We start from the raw sequence: 17,408 nt of genomic DNA, 5'->3' as shown, positions 1-17,408 counted from the left end.
TTTATAGTACTGTAATGGAATATGGAATTTGACCTATATTTGTGAAGGCTTTTAGCAGTTTTATGTCTGTCTCTCTCAAATTTTCTCCATATAATACCCATTTTTAACTTGAGCTCTTCAGCTAATAGCCAGAGGTTTTAGCAGACTGGTTTGAATTCTGCTCTTTCACTGGTACTAACCTGAAGCACTGCCTCTGGAGCATATTTGTCACTCTTCCCTGGATTTAATTAGGGATGTATAATTGAGACCAGGGGTATTTCTGTATCATTGCTGCCTTCCGTCTGCACTGACTTACTGGCGTTGCCCTGACTTACAGCTGTGCACATTTTGGCCCAGTGTTATTTGGGGACAGGCTTTGTGAAATGAGGGAAATGTGGAATGCACAACTGGAATCAATCTGGCCCCTGACAGCCCGCTTGGAGAGCAGTGTAGAAAATCCATGGCCTGTCTCCTTCTCTCAGCAGGAGCGATGAGCTGAAGTTAGTGGCGTGGCAACAGCATGAATGTGGTGTTAGAGGAGAATCGAATCCTTTATTTCCATCCTTACGAAAGTATCCCCACTACTTTTCTTCCAACAGTGCTCTCCCTGGCCAGATGTGCCTTATCAAATGAACAATGCTCCATCTCCAAGTTACAACAGTTCTCCCAACAGCTTCAACCTTGGAGATGGGTATGTAACAAATAAATGCTTTTATATTTCTTGTTGATATCGTAGTGTTGCGTGGATGCTGTTTGTGTGCCCATGCATTTCATACCCTGGAAGAATAGGTCAAGGGCCACCCTTCCTAGGAAGGGGAAAATACTTACCACTAAGCATTTTAAGACCTTCCATCCAGGAATTCTCTGTAATGCACAGTACTGTTTTTATGTCCACTGCTTATGTGGTGGCTGGGAGGTGAGCTTCAGAGGGTCACCAGGACAATTCCTGCTATAAATTTCCTTTCTTATTCTTCTGTTCTTCAGAGAACACACGATGCCCTGTACCAGCATTTCCCACTGTTTTCTGACAATAGTGTTAAAGTCTTTCAGCCTTCCTTTCTGTCTTGAGGTAGTTTGGAGTGCTGGATTCCCAGTTGAATGGGAATAAAGGAACCCTGTCTGTGACAAAACAGCCTGAGTTTTGAGAAGGCATTCTAGAACACATTACTAAAAGGAGGCATATTTAATTCATTAATGTAGCAATCATAAAGAAACAGTTTTAGTGGTCCTGAAGCACCCAACATGATAGCTGATGACAGAAATAAACGGCAGGGTCCCTTGGTACTTCTGAGTCCTCCCTGTGACATACTTGTCCCTAGGAATTTGGCATGGGCCTTTCTTTTCCTCCTCTAGGACTTTGCAGCCTTGTTGCCTTCCTGCACAGTTTATTAATCAGTGTTGTATCATGAATTTTCAGTGAGCAACTTCAACCTATGCATAAAGACAAACACTGAAATGAGAAAAATTGGTGTTAGTAGAAGGATCTGTTAAGCATTTTCTTCCACTGCTAGATGATTAATTCTTCGGGATTTGATCAGTTGAAGTTCTGTCTATGTCTTAGGAGGGTTTAATAGAAACGTGGTTTTATGTAATATAGTTAAATTGCAATTTCCTATGTTTAAGATAACACCAGGGTTGAGTTATAAGGTCCTTTATTAATTTTTTGTGATGAAGCACTATTAGACAGTGGATTTAGCTAAGGGATTTCTGGCTTGTAGAAATTTTGAGTTCAGCCACTCTGTAGGTCACAACTTTCATGCTTAGATGGTGTCACATTAGTAAGCCACCAGTATGGAAAAGTTTGAATGAGGTCAGTAAACTGGGTAGGACCTCAACTGACCAACGAAAGGCATGAGCTGGGGTTTGGGGTTTTTTTCATTATTTTTTCTTTTTGTCCAGACTTTGGACACATTTTTAAAAATCTGATAGAGGAAAAAGCCAAGTTGCTGTGTAATTTGTGACGGTTGAGTTAAATGGAAGAGGGGGAAAAGGGTGGACACTGCTATGTGAAATTTAAAATAATGTGTTTTTTTTCTCTTCCAACTTTGCATAATTTTTTTTAGCAACAGTTCTCCAACCCACCAAGTGGAGCTCCTGCCTCCCAGCAATGATGTAAGTACTTGAGATCATGTTAATGTGGTGCTTTTCTTTTTTAGGACACTGGTGAACAGTTCATTTCAAGACCTTCTTATTCTTTTTGCAATGTAGCATCTCCTTCCTTCTGCTTCTATTCAAGATGCCCAGCAGTGGCTTCATCGTAATAGGTTCTCTCCATTCTGTAGACTCTTCTCAAGTTTTTCGGGTGAGTTTAAACAGTCAATCATTTTGTCTTTGTTCTCTTTTGTAAGGGCAGCTCAGGCTTCGCATCAAGAGCATCTGCTGCTGGCCACTGTTTGTGGGATCACTGGTCTGATCCAGTGTGGTTGTTCTTTTGTTCTTAGATTTGTTAGCATTTGCCACAACAGTTTGTAGAAATATAGAATAAGTAAAGATGGAAGAGAATAATTTGAGATGGAAGGGACTTTTTAAGTTCATTAAGTGCTACCCTGCTTGAAGTAAGTCCAGGGTCTTGTACAGTTGCATTTGAGTATCTCCCAGGTTGGAAATTTCACAATCTCTCCAAGCAACCTCTTCAAATACTTGACTACTGTCACAGTGAAGAAGTGTTTCCCATGTTCTGTCTGCTGCCTCTCATTCTGTCCCTGTGCACCTTTCAGAAGCGTCTGGCTCCATCTTCATTCAGCTCCATCTTCACTGTACCCTCCCATTAGATAGTTATACACAGCAGTAAAATGGTGGAAGGGGGAAATTTTAAAGATGTTGAAACCTTGAAGAGCCTCTTTCTGACTTGCAGCAGGGGGGTTGGAACTAAATGATCTTAACGTCCTTTCCAACCCTAACTGTTCTACACTCCTATGGTTAAATAACCTTGTGAATATGGCAGGCAGAGAAAACTGGGCATTTAATGGCCAGTGTTAAACATCTAGCTTGTCTCTGACTTGGCTAGAGTATCTTTCAGTGCAGGGCTGCTCTTCTAGCAGCTTCTATCACTCTGCACAGTGGTTGATTTGCATTGTACACCTCTCTCAATCTGCTACTCTCTAAGGAGATCTCTCTGATTTAGCTTTGTGAATTCTCTCCTCCTGGCCTTTTCCTGCTGCCCATACACACAATTTGGAAGCTAAGATTTGCTTAACTTCTGAAAAAAAATCAATTTGAAATATGTAGGTGCTGACTTACTGAAGATGTCCAAAGAAGATTTTGTTCAAATCTGTGGGCCTGCTGATGGAATTCGGCTCTTTAATGCAATCAAAGGAAGGTTTGTACTTCTTCCTTCCTTTTTTTTTTTTTTTTTTGTTATGGCAGCATCCTCTGGTAATTTCAGTCTTAACTAGAAGTTAATCCTGGAGCTGTAGCATTTAGACTTCCTTTTAATACTTCAGAGAGGTCATCTGAGAGGATGGAGATCACAATGGTATTCAAACCCAAGCACAGCTCAGACATGTTGCTGAAATGAAGCAGCATAATGTGGATCTCCAGTGCTGGATCTGATATGCTACCACCTCATAGCTTCCCTCCACTTTATATGAAACACAGCCTACAATACGCTGTGTTGCATCTCCATCACAGGTAACAATCAATGAACAAACCAACCTCTGGAGTCTCAAATGACTCCTAAACTTACTTTTATTGCAATAACATCTTAAATTTTACAGCTGGGCAGGATTCAAATCAGTAAAGGCAGGTATGATGAGCTGCTTGGCAAGTGTTGTAAACTTTTTATTCTTATTTGATCCTGATGAGATTTAGGCGCTCTGCTCTGTCCCACCACCTCCCAGTGGGCTCTGGCTAGGCCCCCTAAGACATGTAGTCCCCAGCATTCAGACTACCTCTTAGCTGGTTATTTATGCACAGATTGAATGATTCCATTTCTCATTGCTTAATAGCTGACTGGAACAATTTTAGATCTACTAAATAACTTACTGCTGTTTTTTTAATAACCCATAGAAATGTAAGGCCAAAAATGACAATTTATGTCTGTCAAGAACCAGAGCAAAACAGGTCCCATCTCCACCAAAAACGAGAAAATGGAGATAGCAGTCTTTGTGGTAAGTTTTTATGTATAGACTTTGTTAAAACACTTAACCTGGTGAGAATGTTGCTTTCTACCTGAGCTTCTGTGTGGGACAGCTTGCTGTTTAAAGAGGTCCTGTTTATCTCAGCTCTGCCACTCCAGTTAGTTTCAGGGCTACAGATTCCAACTGGTACCATCTTGTCTCAGGAACAGACCAAATTTATAAGCTATCTGCAGAATGCTCTAGCAAAATCTCTGAGTTCTTAATAGGGACCATAGCATTAAAAACTAACCCCCCATCCACAATTTGCTAAAGATTATGGCTTGTTTGAAAATATTCTGGGAAATGTAAGGTCTTAAAGTGAGGCTCTAATTCTTGAAAGTTCAAAGCTTTTGGAGACTCACTGACCTTAACTGTCCCTCATGATGCGGTGTATGATCAAATGAGAACAGAGATTGTCCTTAGTTCTTACACATAGTATAAACTAGGCACAGCTTTTCTACTTCGTTGTTTCTACCATTTGTGTTGGATTTAAAACTTAATGCTGTCATCTACAGTTATTTGATACATTGTAGTCTTTAGTTTGTGCCTATGGGATCAGTGGGATAGCATCTAATGAAATACTACTTTTTTATAACATAATATCATTTGTTTTACTATTTAATTGGATCTACTTTAAAATGTCAAAACCAATAAAAGTAGATTATAAAAAAAATTAACATTTTTGTGAGAGGGTTTATTTGGTGCCCCATGATACATGTTGTCATTAGTGCCTGTGTTTTCCTCTGGGCAAAAGTAACGTGCTTTATTTTTCCATGGCATCCAAATACTGGGTATTTTTTTACAAATCATCAAGCTTGATATTTGGGGGCTGCTTTAAAGGTAATAAACTTATGTATCTACTGTCAGGATTTGAACCTTGATCTTAAACCCATTTGGTTGTTGATATGGAGCATCTTGGTGTTATCTGTAGTTGCTATTCTGTAATTATAACTCTGTAATTACTTTCAACTTGTTGCAGTATATCATGCAATCTTCTTGGAAGAACTGACCACGCTGGAATTAATAGAGAAGATTGCAAACTTGTACAGCATTTCTCCACAGCAGATAAATCGAATCTATCGGCAGGGACCCACAGGGATCCATGTATTAGTGAGCAATGAGGTAAGGGGTTAATGTAAACTGTCAGAACTGTAACAGTTGTCTGACTTCTTGAAGTTAGAATGGCCTTTTAAATTAGGGAATGAATCTTCAAGGAAGCTTAGCAGTTACTAATCCTGACAAGTTAAGGCAAATACTTAAATCATTCATGCATATCATTGATTTTGGTGTGTTTTTAAGATCATTGCTTTGTAAAAGAGTGTTTGCATTTTTTGTTGTGGTTGGGTTTTTTTGCTTGTTGTTTTGGCTTTTTTTTAACAAAACAGAACAAAATAATTCATTTCCTCTTCATGTTGACTACTGAAACAAATTTGGAGCAAGAATCTAAACCAAGAACCTTTAAAATTAAATAGGATATTTAATTTCAATTTAATTTTCTTCTTCCCTCAAAAAGGCAGGTTTGAAAATCTGTAGGGCAGTTAGTCTTCCGTCTTGGCCAGTGATTACAGCCACTGGGTCAGAGTCAGTGCTATGTAAGTGCACACTATAGTTTAATGGACCTCTGCTAGCTGTTTGTGTCCCATTACATGATGGCTTAATTTAGTCCAATCCATTAACTTGCAGGTTAATAGTGAGTTGCCCTTCTTCCTTTTTCCTCCCTACTAAATTACTTACTCATTCATGCACCAGAATCACTTAAGAAGCTTCATGTATAAGAAACATTGTTAAAACAAATGAAGCAGAGCGCAGGTCTCAACTGGAGCCTAAATCGAAGGCTGTAATGCTTATTCCTAAAGTCTCCTTGCTGTTTCAGCCTGATTAAATCTGAAACCCTGATGCTTTATGGATGTAAAGTGCTTGGAGGCAACTCTTGGTAGGGGAATTGCCTGAACCAGTCTGGGTATAAGGCTTTAAGTATTTAAGTCAATTATTAACAATGTATATTGCTTTTTTAATATTTTTTCTTGTTCTAGTACTATAGTGCAAAAAATGAGGCACTCTATGAATGTACTTCATGCATCATTAGGCACAGACTGGCCAGTGAAGTTCGATTTGCAAGAGCAGGGGGTGAATGTTAAACCCAAAGAGAATAGAGAGGTTAGTCTAAGTTGAAAAGGATATTTGGTGTGAGAACTTACACTGGAAAGTGCTTTACTTGAATGGTATTCAATAGTTAGAAAAAGGCTTTTGCTTAAAGCTGGATTTTCTGAGCTTATCAGAGAGGTTCTGGTCACCTCCCCTCCAAAGTTAGGTGTCCAACATCTGCTTCAACTGTCTGAAACACCCCTGAAGGTAATTTATGTCCTGTTCCACACAACTACTCTAAGGTGAGAGAGTGTATTGACTAAAGATGAAGCTTCAATGAGCATTTCAGTTTGGATCTGAAGTTAGCTGAATCTTTTAACTTACCTTTTTAGTTAGGGGCCTCACTAGAACCTGCACGTGTTCTGAAAATCTAGTTTTATCATGACTAACTCAAATCACTTTAGATACTTATCTTGCTTCCCATGATCTGCCTTGACTCTCCTAGCAGTTTCATTAAGATTCCTGTGCCTCAACAAAATACAAACAGGTAAATGATTCCTGCAAGCACATTTTGACTAATATCTAGTAAAAATATCCAGGTGGATGCTGCTGAGATGGCTTTTCAGTAGCAATTTGCCTTTATTCAACAAGGAGTCCATTTCTCAGTGTTGACCACCTCTGAGTAGTATTTCAGATGCTAATGTAAGCTCAGCTGAGCTTCATTGTTCAGCTATATGTGTATTTTAGGAGATGGACTGTCTTCATCCAGCCTAAACTAGTATAGCTTCACTGAAGGCAATTAAGAGCATGGTCCTAAATAGACTAACCTAGTGGTATAAGAGCTTAAAGGGTCAAGAGCTGCAAAGAGGGTGGTAAAATGCTGAACAAGCTAGATCAGTTCCAGGCAAGCACTTTAATATGTGCTTCTCTTAAACACATTAGCAGCTGCAAGGATCTTAATCAGTCATGTACTTTAGTAATCTTACAGGCAGGGTTACTCAGGACTCTCTAGGACTGGACACCAAATGTTGTTTGATACCTCTCCTCTAAAGTCTATACTGGCACTGAAGGAAACTTGAATGTAATTGCTCTTATGTTGGCTTTTTTTGCTTCTGCCCTTCAGATGGTGCAAAACTTCCAAGATGAATCTTGTTTTGTTATCAGCACATTAAAAGGTATGTGTTGCTGTTGCTATTACATGTGGCTCTAAAGATAATTTCTCCTTTCGATTGCACTAAATGTTATTACAAAATTGGTGCTGTTACCTTGAAAAGATAAGTAGTCTAATTTAGTGTAAGGAAAGGTGTTGCATCAGTTTACACTATGATATACTGATGAATCTATGTTTTCTTCAGTTACACTTATAAAACTTTCATAAATCCATTGATAACACTGACATAAAAGGGCAGAAAGCCCTCAAGTAAAATCGTAAAAGGTGACTGTTAGTATGCTGTATTTTTTAATGTAAATGCTTTGACCTAGATGTTCAATATTGATTTTCATGAGTGGGTTGTAGAACAAGGTCACAAACTATTGCAAACTACCTAAGAAGAAATCTGGAGCTCTGTGCTGTTTTCAGAAAGCAATGAAAAAATGCTTTGCATTTCTTTGTTACAGCTGAAAGCAATGATGGCTACCACATCATTTTAAAATGACCGTGCTGCACAGAAAGACTTTAACAGCCTAAAATTTAGTGCCTCACTGAGATTTCTACAACCTAGACTGGAAACATGAAGAACCTTCTGGATAAAATGCTCCTGTGAACTAAGAATTACCAAACAGCCTAAGGAAAAACCTACTATTACAGATACACATTTCTGGTGGTGTGTGGTTTACTTTTTTGTTTGGTGGGGTTTTTTTTTAATTTTTTTTTTTAATAAGCTGGAGCTGAAAACATCCTCAAAACTTGTACATGTTTCTTCCTCCTTCCCTTCCTCTTCAGTCTTAAAAATTGTTGAGGTTTCTGCTTATTACTTAGAAACATCTGCCTTGTACTAAAGGGAAATGAAAGATAAACAAAACCCAATTTCTAGACCCCTCGTGGTTGGGTGAATTGATTTATTTTCTCTTCTGAGCGCTCTCTTGCCTTCAACACACACCCTGTTGCTGATTGACACAGGCTCCCTGGGGCTTCTCTTTTACTCTTTGAGGTGGAAGGTCTGGGGCTACATCCAAAGCCAGATTGAGCAATGCAGAGGATGGATTTGGTGTCCAGTCCTTACCCAGAATGTCAACCCTGAGAGCCCGCTCTTAGCTATTCTTCACCTGTGGATGTGATCAAAGTTCAGAGACCTTGGTCCCCCCGACAGTTTCTGTTACACTCATCCAGCAGAACAATTCTGCAGGGTTCAAGGGATGGCAGCCAACCTGTGGCAAGTTGTTCAGTACCATATGATATCTTTAGCTTTAGAATAGTCTCTCTCAATGGAGTATATGAAGGTTTTCTGAGGAAATGTTTTGAATGTTGGAAGTTATAGAGTTCATGGCCCGTTCATACTATGGATTTATCCTACTCTAAAAAGTGCTGATTAATTGCTATCTTTACTGTAACTGGGAAATAGGTTTTATAATCTTAATGATTTTTTTTTTCCTTCTGCTACTCACTAAAGTAAGTAAAACTGAGTTTTGACTGAGTCCAGGTAGCAGATTATCTTAGTTGCTGCTTCTTGTATTTCTGCTGTTTCACTCTTGACTCCCATTTCCAATATCTGCAACTATGGTCAACTCCACCCTTCCTTGGACGTTTGGGATTCCATCCAAGCTCCACTAAGCTGAAAAAGCGGCTTCCACTGATGTCAGAGGCAAACTGGATCACACCCTTCTTGCATAGATGGAGTCATTTTACTTTTGGTAGCTAATTAATAAGGCTGTTTCCCAAACTGTGTGTCCATATAGCATTGAATTTTTGATACTTGAACGTTTAATTTTATCCTGAATTGAGACGGAAAGCTGAAATACCAAGAAGTTTCCTGGAACAGAAATTTTTCAAAAAATGAGAAATTGTCAGCTGGAAAATGCCTTTTGAAATGGAAACATTTAATTAAAACCATTTGGCCCTTAAAGCAGCATCAGTTAGAGCTACTGTTGCAGACCTCAGAAATTACCATTCAAGTGCCTTGTGCGTTGTGTTTCCCTTGGGGTCCAGCTCTTTGGCTGGGTTACAGATCCCATGATGCTCTTACCAAGGGTTAGTAAAAGGGGGAATGCGTCATGAAGGCTGGAGGGGTGCCCAGGAGCCCAGCCTTCTGGGAAAGAAGGGGACATGAAGCTCATGAATTACAGCTCCCAGCTGACACTGGAGGAATTCGGACAAACACGGACTGATATTTTTCTGACAGAAATGATGTGTTTCAAGCTTTCCCAACAGAAATAAACAGCAAAATATTGAGAAAAGCAACCTTTTTTTTCATTAAAAGCACCGAGTTTTGCGCAAAAAAAAACCCCACCCATCCCCACTGATTTTTTTTTTATTATTATTTTTACACCAAAAATAATACTGGAATAGAAAAATCATGTTACAATGGGAAAACCTTTGGCCAACTCAGCTAATTGAATAACAGGGCCTACTTAGGCACGATCTTGCTTGGCTGTTCTGGATGCTCCTTGAATTGTAGTGTTTCTCCAAAAAAGATGCCTAGGCTTTGGGCCATGGCAGTTCCCTCCCCCTGAAGTGAAGAAGCTTGGGCTTCTTGGTTGAGGACCAGGTTGCATAGGGGAGGAGGTTGTGGTAAGTGGTCTCCTGACAGAGAAAGCAGATCAGCCAGTGAGGCTGGGGAGAGCTTTGAGGGAAGAAATGCCTTTGTGGAGGATGGGAAATGCCATCTTTTTGAGAGGAAGGTGATGCCACGTCAATGTCAACCCTTTCTAGGTCCCTGTGTCACCTCTGTAGCTTTGCAGCCTGCTCTTTACTGCCATGCGTGTGGAGGGGTGAGCTCCTGGGCCTGGGCACTGAAGCATCCAAGTTGTGGCAACACAGTTCCAGGTGTCTTCCAAAACAGGGAATAAATTCCAGCTGGTTTTGTGAGTAGTTGGGACCAACATGCCCCTGTGTACCAGGAGCTTTTGATTTATTTTGTGGAAAATGCTTTGGAATACGTATGTTGGCTGTGCTTTTTCAATTCCTGTTTTGTAGTGCTGGTCTAATACATGGCATGGCTGTTGTTGGAAGCAACTGAGGGAGGTAAATCTAACCTGATAAGAAAGGCTTAAAAAAAGACCTTGGAGTTGCCAAGAGTGTAGCCTGTACTGCATGCACTTATATGTGCTAGCCCTGTAATTTAGGGAATGCAGCAATACCGACACATAGCAGTGTGAAGAAGGAGTAGAGGTAGCCTTGCTCCCAGAGGTAGGGACGAAGAACTATTTGCCTATTAAAAAAAAAATAATTTGTTCTTGATTATTTAAAAAAATCTTGCCCGGAAGGAATTATATGCATAAGTCCCCACAGTGTTACAGTCGCACTTGCTTGATTAATTTTGAACAAAAAAACCTCTCCAATATGGCCTTTTTATAGTTAGATTTTTTAAGATAAAATAATTTTATACTGATATAAGTGTGAATTTGACAATATATATTGTTCTCTCTATGCTGTAAGAAGGTGTAACAGAGTAAACGATCCCATAGATTATAAATATTGTCCTATGTGGGCTCTACTGTTTTATCTGTATTAGCTCATTTGTAAAGCTGTATAACTTTAATGTGTGTGTAAGACCTGTGCTTACTTGACAGAGTAGCTCTAGTCCTTTTTGAACTTCTGTAGTCCCAGCAGAAATTTAGATGATAGTGGTCAAGTAAGATACGTGTCCATGAAGACACAGCACAGCTAGTTTGGTGTCTAGGAGAATGTTGATTTATTTCAACTTAGAATCATGGCACATCTTGAGTCAGAAAGGACCCATAAGGATCATTGCATCCAACTCCATGCTCCTTGCAGGACTACCTAAAACTAAACAATATGACTAAGAGCGTTGTACAGATGCTCCTTGAATTTTGATAGGCTGACCACTTCCCTGGGGAGCCTGCTCCAGTGATCAACCACCATCTTGGTGAAGAACCTTTTCCTAATGTCCAATCTGAATTTGTCCTGACGCAGCTTCTTTCCATTCCCTCAAGTCCTATCACTGGTCACCAGAGAGAGGAGATCAGCACCTTCCCCTCTGGTTCCCCCACTGAGGAAAGTGTAGGCTGAGATTCATCTCTAGGAGTTAGGGGAACATGTTTCACCCTTTGCCCTTGTTGCATGTTGCTGCCTAACCAGTGGGCAAATTGGCCATGAGCCATCATGACTGAGCCGTTAGAGCAAGTGGTCAGAGCAACACTGGTGTAAAATTGGACTGCCAATAAACCTTCCACTCTGGCTCCCAAAAACATAAAAGCAAACCCTTGCCCTCTTGGAGTTGGTGAGTTTGTCCGTGCAGGATCCAAGCAAAACCGTCAGATTTTATTTTAGTGGCTTATGTGAGGAGTGAGAGAGAGACTTGTCTCACCTGTGTAAGTGCAGGTAATCTTTGACTTTCTCCATGGTTACAGAGAGTCTGCCATCCCTGGAGAGACTCATTTGCCCTATTTGAGGATGTGACAGCCTCCAGAAGGCATCTTTTCTCTCCTTGAGACTGGAGGAAGCACAAATTATTAGTCTGTGCTAGATGTATAAATTCTAGATAAGATAAAGATAAGGGAGATAAATATCTCCCCCTCATCTAAATGTCCAAAAGGGTTTTGCATTTACTTTGCTCTTAAGTGCCTGTTACATTTATTCTTGCTTTTCTTGTTGTTGTTGCTCCTATTTCTTTTTTTTTTTTGAAAGTAACACTTGCTCAAAGTGATTTAAATAAGACTTTTTTTCTGCTCCATGTGTGAATTTCATACAACAGACCTGTATAAAGTTGGGGTTTAGGATTACAATGATTAGCATGGTGTCTCAAACTGTCCAGCTCTGAGGCTGTCTGTATGATGACAGCCACTGTGCGTAGAAGTGGGCTTGTTAGGGATTAAAAGGAAGAACCATTAACATGATTAAAACCAGTTCTGACTTCAGCCAGTACCACAGAGTATAAACCTGAGTTTTTATCAGATCTATACTGGCTGGTTGAAATAATTTCATAAATTATAGAATCACATACTCACAGAGTGGTTTCGATTGGAAGGGGCCTTAAAGCTCATCTTGTTCCAACTCCCCTTCCATGGGCAGGGACACCTCTCACTAGACCAAGTTGCTCAAGGCTGCATCCAGCCTGTCCTTGAACACTTCCAGGGATGGGGCATCCATGACTTTTCTGGGCAGCCTGTTCCAGTGTGTCTCAACCCTCACAGTGAAGAATTTTTTCCGAATGTCTAATCTAAATTTTCCCCTCTGTCATCTTAAAGCCATTCCCCCTTGTTCTGTCACTACGTGTCCTTGTAAAACGCTCCTCTCCAGCTTTCTTGTAGGCCCCCTTTAGGTATTGGAATACTGCTGTAAGGTCTTTTCTGAGACTTCTTTTCTCCAGGCTGAACAACCATACCTGTGGCATTTCCTCTGACAACTGAGTAAACTGGTGTAAGTCAGTATGACTCTGGTGATGGTCTGAGAACTCATAGAAACACCCATGATACACAACTACAGGCCAGGGAAGGGGCAAATAATCTGCCTGAGGTGGCAGGACTGGTGTTACTAAAACAAAAGCTGCTGTTCTTTCAGATGGCCCTGCTTGGTAGATTGGCTAAAACTGAAATACTAATTCAATCTGGAAAGTATGGGAGTTCTCATTGTTTTGGTGTGAAATTTAAAGGGCTGAAGTTTCAAGACTTGGAGGTGGTAAAAGGATTTTTGCAGTTGAGAAGTCCTGAATGGGACTCTCCTTATAATGTAACATATACATATTTATGCATATATATATATACACACATACATACTGTACTGTATCAACACATATATCTGCTGAGTACTTGTGGTCTTCAGCTTTAACTGGTACTCTGCTTTGTTTAATTGCAGTTCAATGTAAAAGACTCTGGTTGATCAAGCTTTGAAATCCAGCGATTCCTTGGGTACATACCTAAAAGTCCATAATGACTTTAGGTGATTTGGACATGGTACACTTGAAGTGATGCAAATTTGATGAGTTTCTGCAATATAAATCCCAGCCCTTGGTGAATACAGGCATATTCCTGCACTAACACTGCAGTTCTATATTGCAGCTTCTGAAAATTAGTTAAAGAAATAGATTGCCCAACGCTTTGTAAACTAGTAAGAGCTACTCCCTAAGCAGAACAACCATATGATGACTTTCCTAGCTCAATGTTGTATTGCTTAAGCATTGGCTGTAATTCTAACAATCATCTGGTGGATGACTGGGGCAGGTGTTCTTTTGTCTGTGACTGGTTTTGGTTTCGACTGTTTTCAAAGAAATGCTTATATTTAGGCTGTAGCTTCTCTTTCTCCTCCAGTCATGAAGTGGTTTAATTTTATGCTTCTAATAGAAATATTTTCCTGAGATTATAACCTGTTTGACAGCACAGGGTACTCAAAATGGGGAGTGTTTGACCTTCATCATCACTACTGTGGGTGAATATAAGAAGTCAGATTGGAAGTGTGTCTTAAAGTCCTTGTCTCTCTTTAACAAATGGGTTAAGCTGGTGCCTATTTTTTTGTGCTTTTCTGATTTGTACCTTTTGTTTTGTTTTGGGTTTTTTGGTGTTTTTTTTTGCCACTTCCTCAAATTCTTCTGTTCCCGGGGGGGAGGGGGGGGGGGGGATGCATTGATGGGCAGCTGGTGTGTCCAACTCTTTTAAGTAGCCTGCTGTTGTCCCCAGTTTGCTTGGGGTGAATGTTTATCTTTCAAAGGGCTAGGGGAGTTACATCTCTTCACTGACAATGCAGCCATTAGAGACAGGTGATGCTGACCACGAAGTTGGCATGATGGGCGAGGGCAAGCGGAGGTGGTTTGGTTGGAGGTTGAGGCGTACCAGTTGTGAGTAAATACTGCCACACTCTTTGTCATTTCGTTTGTTGGGTTTGGGGTTTTTTTTTTGTACATGAATAAAGAAAAAAGCATATTTTGCACTGGCTCTTGTACTGTTGTGCAGAAGAAATCTGTATCTAGAATCTGTGCTCCAGTCAAAATGCAAATAAACCTGTTTGTAAGAAGCATGGGTTTCGTCTCTGCTTTGCTTGGCATGGATGGGTGCAGAAGAGCCTTGACATTGGCTGATGCTGTAAGGTGCTGGGCACCCTCCTACAATCAGTAGGAGTTTGTAAAGTGCTAGCGGGGGAACATCTGCTGTAGCCAGATGTCCTGCAGCTTTTTCTTTGTGTTGGGACTGACTTCATTTCTCTGCAGCACAATGCAGTGACCAGTTCATATTTAATCCAGTTCAAGGCATGAGGAGAAATGCCTAATTCTTGCAGAAGCCATGACAATGGGCATACGCTTCAGGGAGAGCACAAACTCTGTCAAATGATAGCTGGCTTTGGTCTTGCAGTGATCAGAGGACACAGGAATTTCAGAGGCTGGTCCTCTGTGACATCAGAGATGAGCAAAAAAGTCCGTTCTGGTAGCAATGCTCTGTCCCATTTAGCAGCTGTTAGACACACACTGCAGAAGAGGCAGTGAGGTTTGTACATGAAGCATTCACAATGGTTTGGCTGGAAGAACTTCAGTATCCTCTAAGGTTTAAGCCATAGATCTAATAACACACATGTTCAGGAGATTGATAGATGTTTGGTGTCATTTTCCAGTTGGAGGAAATGGGGCCCAGTTTGCAAATAGTATTTTCCAGCAGCCAAACTTCCCATTAAGGCAAAGGAGTGAGAATGCATGTACTACCATGTAAAGGTGCTGCTTAATTTAATTTAAATTGACCTCAGGAGCAATTTCAGCTACTTTCTTTTGCTGAAGAAGTGTTTGAATCACAAAACGAAAATGCAGCATGTGTTTCTGTATTTATCAGTTCGTATACAAAGTATTAGGGCACAGATATCTAGAGGGAGGTGGATGAGAACTGATTATTTTTCCCTGCTGGTGACTCAGTCATCCCTAATTTCTGTTAGCTTAAATTTTCTCTGGAAGTAGAAGTCCAGCTATCTGAAGCCTGGTATTCTTGAAGTGTTCAGCTGCTCTGTGCATGATTAGGCAGTATCATGTCTCACAGAGCTGTTGAGATTTAATACAGGATCTTTAGCTTCAGAATAGGTTCAAATCCACTTGCAGGCAGCAGCCAGGGGAGCTGGGCATGTCATGCCATGATGATAGGATGTTAGCTGGCACTCAAGAGCCTAAGGCTGGCATTGGCAGTCCTCAAGACTTGATGGAGTGTGTGAGGCCACCATGGCTGTATGGCTCTATGATGGCTGCCAGTTGCAGGGGCCATCCCTGGGGCTTTCAGGATGTGAGAACCTGGACATTGAGCTTGTCTCAAACACCGTTTATGTTCCATAGTGTGAATCAGAGACAGGAAACTGGGCATGTCTCAGGCACCATTTGCATTTGACCATGGGAGGCCTTGAGCATAAACGAAGAAAATAACTATGTAGATAGGTTTGTTTTGACCCTTTTGTTTGAAGCTGATAAGCCTCCACAGGAATGTGAAAGGATGAGTCACGGATGAGTTGACTCAGGACGGAGCCCAAAAGCAGACACCAGGGTGTAAGGGACAACGACCACCTGGAGGTCTGTCCACCTAGAGGGCCCTTGGGGAACCCCAGCTTTGGAACTGTGCATGTGCTCACTCAACTATGCCCATCATTGTCATAGTCACACCTCTCTACACCTTGTATGTGAATTATGGATGACACCCCAAAAGAACATGGACATAAAAGCTCAGGTCAGAAGGAGAGCTCCCACCACCAGTGAGACCCTGGGTGAAGAAGATCAGTGAGATGTCACTGCATTCACAGGTGGTGGTACTTCTCTCTCTCTCTTTCTCTTTTTCTCTCCTCTCTTTTTTATTGAATATTGACTTGATCTAAGTAAAAGTGTGTGGGATGGAACTTACTGATCCAGTTAAAGTAATCATTACTGAGTTATATCTAACCATATGCCTTGTATTAATAAATCATAAAACTGGTTGGTTTGTGTTGTTTCACCTTAATTGAGTACAAGGGTATCATGAACTTGGTCTTTGGTCCCACGGGAAGGGAGGTTATTGTAAATGACTCCTTTCAGGTCACAAGACAGGAGGATGGAGGCGTATCCCTCCCTAAGCCCCCAGGGTGTGGGGTGCCAAGTAAGCATGGGTGTTTCCTACCAAGCTCCATGCAAAATGATTGCTCTTCTGCAAGCCTGATCCATGTGCCATCAGGGGTTGGTAAATGCAAAAAAGAAATACCAATGAGGTTTTTACCTAAACCTGCTTAATAAAGGGGGTTCAAAGACAAGGAAAGGGGTAATGCACAATAATTTCTATGGGAAACAGAGCAATGGAGAAGCTTATAAGGAAAAGAGCCCCTAAGGAGCATACCCAGAAGTCAGCGGCAGGTGTAGTTAAGACTGGGCAGGAGCTGAAAAGAGGTTTTCATGAGTGAGGAGGGCCAAGACTTAAGACTGGAGCTGCTTAGCCAAAGTGTTGGCCTAATCTCATCCAAATCCTCAACAGCAAGCAAATATTTTAAAATTAATTTTCTAATTTACAAAACAATGCTGTCTTTCAGTTAAAAGGATTAGTTACAGCTATGGAGCAGGCAGGGAAATAATATCCCTCATATTCTTTCTGCAAAGAAGCTAAATGCTTCCAGGCTTACCTTGGTAGGAAGGATTTGATGCTGCAATAATTTATTTACTTTTTAATATATTACAGCAGAGGCTGGTTGTCCTGATCGGACTTTGGGAATTAAGATCTCCATGATATCGCCTGTGTAGTTTAACCTGTGGTAGTAAAATCAGGAAAAAACTGAGTAAAAAAATGAACGCATGACTTTATGTGGGAAGAAGAATGTGGCTGAGGGTGCGTGGCTGGAGCAGCCCAGGAAAGGAAAGCTCAGAACAAAAGCATGGGGGCCATTTAGGTTAAGCCAAGTGCGTGCTTCGGCACAGCTGTCCTGAGGACAAAGAACATTGTCCCAGGCAAAATTATTCCAGAAACGCCCACAGTTTCCCTTTTCCTACAGATTTACCTCATTTCATGCAGCGCCTATGAGACCACAACTTCTGTTTCTTGATCATCCATAGTTATTTACTGTCACATGCGTGGCCTGAAAGAAATGAAGTCCAAGTGAGAACACTGAGATAGATTTGATGATCATTAAAGTAA

The 17,408-nt window shown here is 40.8% G+C and overlaps 1 protein-coding gene across 1 annotated transcript in view; it reads left to right on the top strand.

The window, feature by feature from the left end:
- The window catches only part of TFCP2L1 (transcription factor CP2 like 1), a 38,381-nt gene extending 24,074 nt beyond the window's left edge, over positions 1-14,307 (top strand). Inside the window, exons 8-15 of the mRNA XM_061464489.1 lie at positions 579-670; positions 2,043-2,091; positions 2,188-2,281; positions 3,208-3,298; positions 3,988-4,088; positions 5,077-5,219; positions 7,306-7,357; positions 7,800-14,307. Coding sequence (XP_061320473.1) covers positions 579-670; positions 2,043-2,091; positions 2,188-2,281; positions 3,208-3,298; positions 3,988-4,088; positions 5,077-5,219; positions 7,306-7,357; positions 7,800-7,837 — 660 coding nt within the window. The 3' untranslated portion in view covers positions 7,838-14,307. The remainder of the gene's footprint in view (positions 1-578; positions 671-2,042; positions 2,092-2,187; positions 2,282-3,207; positions 3,299-3,987; positions 4,089-5,076; positions 5,220-7,305; positions 7,358-7,799) is intronic.
- The last annotated feature ends 3,101 nt before the right edge of the window (positions 14,308-17,408 follow it).

The sequence above is a fragment of the Pezoporus flaviventris genome, unplaced genomic scaffold (genome assembly GCF_033815535.1).
Source record: "Pezoporus flaviventris isolate CSIRO_AGI_PZ_B2104156 unplaced genomic scaffold, CSIRO_AGI_Pfla_v1 ptg000001l, whole genome shotgun sequence".
Lineage (NCBI taxonomy): Eukaryota > Metazoa > Chordata > Aves > Psittaciformes > Psittacidae > Pezoporus > Pezoporus flaviventris.
The sequence above is the reverse complement of the archived record's forward strand: the minus strand, read 5'-3'. Positions and strand labels throughout refer to the sequence as shown.